This window comes from Sorex fumeus, unplaced genomic scaffold, assembly GCF_029834395.1.
Source record: "Sorex fumeus unplaced genomic scaffold, SorFum_2.1 ptg000207l, whole genome shotgun sequence".
Classification (NCBI taxonomy): Eukaryota; Metazoa; Chordata; class Mammalia; order Eulipotyphla; family Soricidae; genus Sorex; species Sorex fumeus.
The window spans coordinates 703,098-709,249 of record NW_026606264.1 but is presented as its reverse complement, the minus strand read 5'-3'; the positions used below and the strand labels follow the sequence as shown (position 1 = coordinate 709,249).

The following is a 6,152-nucleotide window of genomic DNA, read 5'->3' as shown; positions in this document are numbered from 1 at the left end:
GCAGGAGGAGCTGAGAAGCTTCTGGACCACAGGGGAGGGGAGAGGCAGTTTCAGACCCCAGCAGGCCAGGGTGGGTGGTGGCTCAGGGCCCACTCCCTTGCCCTCGCCCTCGGGTCTGCAGAGGCCAGTGAGAGGACGCTGGGGACTTTCAATCCTCTGTGCCCTGCGGTGATGAGCCTGAAGGGGACAAGTGACCGCGGCTGGGGTCACTAGGGGTGTCTGGAGCCCACTCTCACCCCTGCTCTAGACTCCGGCCTCTCCCGGGGAGGAGCTGGGGCCGGGGTCCAGGGCCAGAGCCCGTAGGTAGGGGCACAGCTGGAACCCTGGTGACCGCCCCGGCTGGATGCGGGCTCGGGGTGGGTGCAGCGAGCCCAGAGCTCACCGGGAGGACGTCGCCCCGCTGGCTGGGCCGTGGGGTCCCGCCCTGGGCAGGGGGCCGGCGTGGCGGGAGGGTGCGGCCGGCGCCCAGGGCCCTGGCAGATGGGCGGCCGCGGCGGGGGCGGCGGTCGCCTGGGGGACACGGGCGCGGCCGCCGCGGACAAAGCGCCAGACAAAGGCGCGACCAACACCTGTCGCTCTTGGCGCGGCCGCCGCTTTGCTCCCAGCGCTGCAGCTGCCAACTGTCACGGGCATCAAGTTACGGGGACCAGCCGGCGCGGGGGGCGCGGGGGGCGCGGGGCCGGGGGCCGGGGGGGGCCAGGGGAGGTCGAGGGGGACGGGGCGCAGAAGGACTGGGGCGGGGTGGAGGGATGGGGACGGGGGGCACGGGCACGACTCGACTGCGGGAAAGCGGAGGAAGACCAGGAGCCGGGGAGGAGGGGGCGAGCCGGGAGGCGGGGCGGGGCGGGCCCGCTAGGACCCCGAAACCGGGTCGCGGGGTCCGTCTGAGTCCGGACGCATCGCGCAAAGGGAAAGGAAGGGGGACCGCGGGGCTCTCCCGCCCTCCCCTCCCCGGCCAGCGCCGGCCGCACGGGCGCCCCTCCCCGCTTTATGGGGAGGTTTCCCCCGAGGAAGCGGCGCCCCGGCCTCGCAGGGGCTTCTCGAGATGGGAGGATGGAAGACTGGGTGGGTGGATGGGTGCGTGGACCGAAGGCTGGGAGGGTGGGAGGATGGATGGGCGGGTTCCCGGAGGGGTGCAGGGACGGACAGACGGACGGGCGGACCAGGGGCTCCGGCTCCCACGCGCAGCACCCCGGGGCGGGGGGGGCTCGCCCGAGCTGGGAGGTAGACGAACGCCCCCCACCAGGCCACAGCCCCCGCCCGGGTCCCCGCCCCCGAGGCTGTGGGCCCGCCCTCGGGTCCGGGACGCCGGGCTGGGACCACGCCCGGCCGCCCCGCCCCGCCCCGCCCCGCCCCGCCCCGCCAGCTGCCGGCCGACCCGGCGGCCGGCCCAGACAAAGCGCGCGGCGCCCATTGGCCGAGACGCGCCTCGCGGCCCGCGGCCCGGGGCCCCCGCGGCCAATGGGCGCATTGAGATGCAAATGAGGCGCTCTCGGGGCGGCGGGCGCGGCCAATGGGCGCATTGAGATGCAAATGAGGCGCTATAAGGGCGGCGGCGGGCGGCGGGCGCGGCGGCGCGGGGCTCTGGGCGCGGCGCGCGCGGCGCTCGGTCATGGCTCCGCCCCCGGCGGACGGCGGCGGCGCGGCGTGCGGGGCCCGCGAGGCGGGCGCGGGGGCCGGGCGCGGGCGGGGCGGCGGCGCGGCGGGCGCGGCGGGCGCGGGGTGCGCGGGGCCGGCGCAGCCCGCGCAGGCCCGGAAGCCGCTGGTGGAGAAGCGGCGGCGCGCGCGCATCAACGCGAGCCTGCGGGAGCTGCGGCAGCTGCTGGCGGGCGCGCAGGTGAGGCCCGGGCCGGCGGGGGGCGGGGGGTCCCACGCGCGTCCCGCGGCTCACGCGTGCCCGCCCGCCCGCCCGCAGGTGCAGGCCAGGCTGGAGAACGCCGAGGTGCTGGAGCTGACGGTGCGGCGCGTGCAGGGCGCGCTGCGGGGCCGGGCGCGCGGTGAGTGGGCGCGGGGGCCGGGCCGGGCGCGGGGCGGGGGCCAGCCCGGGGGTCCAGCCCGTGACCCCGCGCCGCTCTCGTCCCCCACCGCGTGCAGAGCGGGAGCAGCTGCGCGCCGAGGCCAGCGAGCGCTTCGCCGCCGGCTACATCCAGTGCATGCACGAGGTGCACACGTTCGTGTCCACGTGCCAGGCCATCGACGCCACCGTCGCCGCGCAGCTCCTCAACCACCTGCTGGAGTCCATGCCCCTGCGCGAGGGCAGCAGCTTCCGCGACCTGCTGGGGGACGCCCTGGCCGGACCCGTGGGAGGGGCCCCGGGCCGGAGCGGCTGGCCCCCGGGCGGGGCCCTGGGGTCCCCGCTGCCCAGCCCCCGGGGCCCCAGCGATGACCTGTGCTCCGACCTGGAGGAGGCCCCGGAGGCCGAACTGAGCCGGGGCCCCGCCGAGGGCCTGGACTCGACGCCCGCCGCCCTGGGCAGCCTGACCACGGCCCGCCTGGCCCACCAGGGCGTCTGGAGGCCGTGGTGACGGGCGCTGACCATCGGCGGGGGACCCGGCTTTCCCTGCTCCCTGGGGTCCAGACTGGGGGGGGTGTTGCTCTGCCCTCCTCCAGTGCAAGGCTGGGAGGGGCTGGCCGAGGGCATGTCCTGGGCACATCCTGCCTCAGGGTGAGGAGGGGGTCAGGAGCAGCCTGGCGCTCTGGGAGTCACCTGTCGGGACCCAGGGGTGCAGCCTCTCCCCTGCTGGCGATCTCTGGCCTGGCGGAAGCTGGACGGAGCCTGGGGCCGCAGCCGGCAGAGCAAGGCGACGTCTGGAGTGTGGGGGGCACCAGGGCACCTGGTCTGCGCCAGCTGCCTGCAGGTGGTTAAATAAAGGACTCTGGAGAGTTACCTGCTCCTGAGGGTTTCTGGATGACGGGGCCGCGGTGTGTGGTGGGAATCCCCAGGGCGCCTTCCCGGGCTGAGTAGCAGGTGTCCACTGCACTGGCCGCCATCTGACTGCGGTGTTGGCTTGGGTTGGTCCCCAGAATAACTATGCCCTGGGGACTCCCTCTGCTCCCCGGCTTCGGGCGCTGAGGGGTGTTTTCTCTGAGGTCGATCTCGGGGCCCAGGTACAAGGTACAGAATGCAGTGGGCTTCAGTCATTCACTTTGGCCAAAGGGGACCCTCTGTTGGAGGATGAAAAGTCCCACCTGGCCCCTCGCTGGAAGTCAGAGCGGCACCATCCAGGCTGCCTGGGCAGTGGTCTGTGGGCCTGGAGGACCAGAAGTCCCGGGAAGCTCGAATGGGTGGGAGCTGGATTGGGGACAGGGCTGGCAGGACCGCTGGCTGGTTCCACATCACTGCTGCACGGTCCAGTCCACACAGTCAGCCTACACGGTCAGCTGACATGGTCAGCCCACTCGTGCATCACTGTCACAGTCCAGTCCACATCTCCTGTCCCCAAACTGCTTGTTCTCACCTTGGGCGGGACCAGGACGGGGCTCCCAGTTCTGCTTCAGAACGTGGCCCTCACTGCCCTCTGCCCCTGCAGGGGGTGTGGCTTGTGTCCTACCCTCCGAGCCATCCCTGATCAGATGGGCCTGGTGAAGGGTCCACCGCGGGCGCCCCGGGGTCCTGCTTCTCACCGACCCACCCTGTGACAGATGCTCAGGGGACCAACCCCAGCCTGATGGCGGAGGCCTCTGCAAAGGGCTCTGATGCCATCTGGGAGCGTCAGCCAAGGGCCGGCGACACCCTCGAAGCAGCCCTGGGGACGGACCCCAGGACTTGCGGTGCAAGGTTCAGTAAGCCAGGTGCGGGTCAGCGGCTGGTACCAGGCCTCCTCCCCTGGCAGTGACCACTGTCAGCCCTCCCTTCTGCCCTGTCACACCACCTCTGTCCCCCGGGGACCCCATCCCCAAGCACTGTCTCCCGTCAGCAGCTGGAGGGGCCCTTCTGCCCTGGCATTCTGCCTTGCCTGCTGGCTCTGCTTTCTGGCTTCTGCCTGCCCACTGACGCTGCCCTCCCTCCCACCCTCACGGTCCATTCTTCCCGGCAGGGTCTTTGCCGTCAGTCTACGAACAAGCTGTAACATCTCCACCGCCTGCAGCCTCAACATACTCCCCAGAGGCCCAAATCTGGGCACCCGTCCCGCTGACCCCATGCATTCAGGGCAGTTCCCAGCGCCTCCATCCCCGGTGCCCTCCACCCCTCCCCCCACACCCCGGCCAGGTCCCAGCTCCCCCTTCCAGCGGCTCTCTCTCTCTCTCCATCCATCCATCCCTCCGACCACCCTGCAGGCCAGACACCCGCCCCCAGCCCCCCTCTGCTTCTCGCCAGCCCGTTCCCGTCACTCCTCCAACGCCGCGTCTGTGCCGTCCACTACCCTAGACTCATCTCTGCTGGCTCCCCACGCTCGTCTTGCATTGCCTGCAAACCAGAGAAAAAGGTCCTGCGGGTTCTCCCCAGCAGGCGACCGGACGCCCCGCAGGGCGCTCAGAGGGGCTGGCGGAGCCTCGCAGTGCTCGGAGACCCCCGCCAGGCGGCGCTGGCAAACGCCGGGAGGCACCGAGCCGTGGCCACGCCCCGGTCCCCCCCGCCGGGTGTGGCGCCGCGTGGCTTTCTGGGAGTTGTAGTTCTTCGAAGCTTCAGGGCCCGGTTGGGACTACAAGTCCCAGGAGCCTCCGCGGCTCGACCCCGCCCCTTCCGCGTGCGGGGGGGCGCGCGGGCCCTGGGCCTCCTCCCGATCCGCCCCCCCCGCCCGGCCCCAGCCGCTTCCGGCCACTGAGCCCCCCACGCACCTGCCCCCGCCCCTCCCTCCGTGGGAACGTGCCCCGCCCCAGCCCCCAGGTGCTCAGCCCAGGCTCCTGCACGGGCAGAGTTCTGGAAATTTCTCCCGTCGTGCCTCCGCGCCCAGGTGGCCGTCGTCCTCGACGTCCTGCAAGCTCGCGTGCCCCTGAGCCCCCTAGCCGAGCCCCCTGCCAGGTGAACTGTGCTCGTGCTCTTCCCGCGCCCGCCCTCATCTCCGGGCAGCGGCTGGGGCACTCCGGGGCTCCCACTGTCGGGGTCGCCCAAGACTTTCCACGTGGCTGCGGGGGACCACATGCCCCCAGGCCCCTCGGAGTGACCACTGCAGTGGCGAAGACAACCCTTGGAGCCCAGTCTCACTCCAGCACAGTGGGCTTTATTTTATTTTTTTTTTTAGTACTTTTTGGGTCACACCCGGCGATGCACAGGGGTTCCTCCTGGCTCATGCACTCAGGAATCACTCCTGGCGGTGCTCGGGGGACCCTATGGGATGCTGGGAATCGAACCCGGGTCGGCCGCGTGCAAGGCAAAGGCCATACCCGCTGTGCTATTGCTCCAGCCCCAGCTCATTGGGCTTTAGCCTAGGGTTTCTGCGGGTCCCTTCCAGGTGACCCCAAGCTCTTCAAGGTGCTACCGTAAATACAGCTGCCGGGTCACCTGCGCCCCCCTCCCCCAGGATTCGGGAACCCACAGCAGCTCAGCGCAGCCTGCCCCGGGTTGGCCCGCATGAACACGGGCCCCCCTTCCCGGTCCTGCTGCTGCTCCCTGACTGTGTTGGTGCCGGCGCTGGTCTTTGCGGCTGACTCCAGGGCCTCGGCAGCACACATGGGGAGCCTGAGCCCCACCAGGAAGGAAACCCAAGGCCCCTGAACATCTCCAGATGACACTCTCCCTGCTCCCCCCCCCAAAAAAAAACAAGTAGCAGCAGGGCTCTGGCTCAGGACAGAGCCTGCTGGTCATCGAGACCTCCTAGAGCCTTAGGACTGGCCTCTCCCCCTGTTCCTGCGTGCCCTTCCCAGGGCCCCGACCCGCTACTCTGTGACCCTCTACTCTATGCCCGAGCTCCCTGGGCCATCTGAGCAGTCATTCCTGGCTACCTCGCTGCTCTGTGCTCCGGAGCCTGGTCCCAGCTCCCTGCCACCAGGGTCAGGGCCCCTCCCAGGCTGTGGCTTGCTGGAGCTGGAACTCTTCTCGGGGAGCTGAGCTAGGTGATGTGCTGGGAGGCTGCAGGGCAGGACATCGGAGGCCTGGAGATGGTCAGCAAGTAGGACACTCGCTTTGCACTGTGCTGACCGGGGTTCAGTTCCCGACATCCCAGATGGTTCTCTGAGCACTGCTAGGCGCGGCTCCAGAGTGCAGAGCCAGG

The 6,152-nt window shown here is 71.0% G+C and overlaps 1 protein-coding gene across 1 annotated transcript; it reads left to right on the top strand.

Annotated features, from left to right (window-relative positions):
• The first annotated feature begins 1,527 nt into the window (after positions 1–1,527).
• On the top strand, positions 1,528–2,525 carry HES6 (hes family bHLH transcription factor 6). Its single transcript, XM_056108353.1, has 4 exons — positions 1,528–1,647; positions 1,703–1,837; positions 1,916–1,997; positions 2,095–2,525. The coding sequence occupies exons 1-4, from the start codon at positions 1,528–1,530 to the stop codon at positions 2,523–2,525; spliced, it is 768 nt and encodes a 255-aa protein (XP_055964328.1).
• Positions 2,526–6,152: the final 3,627 nt, after the last annotated feature.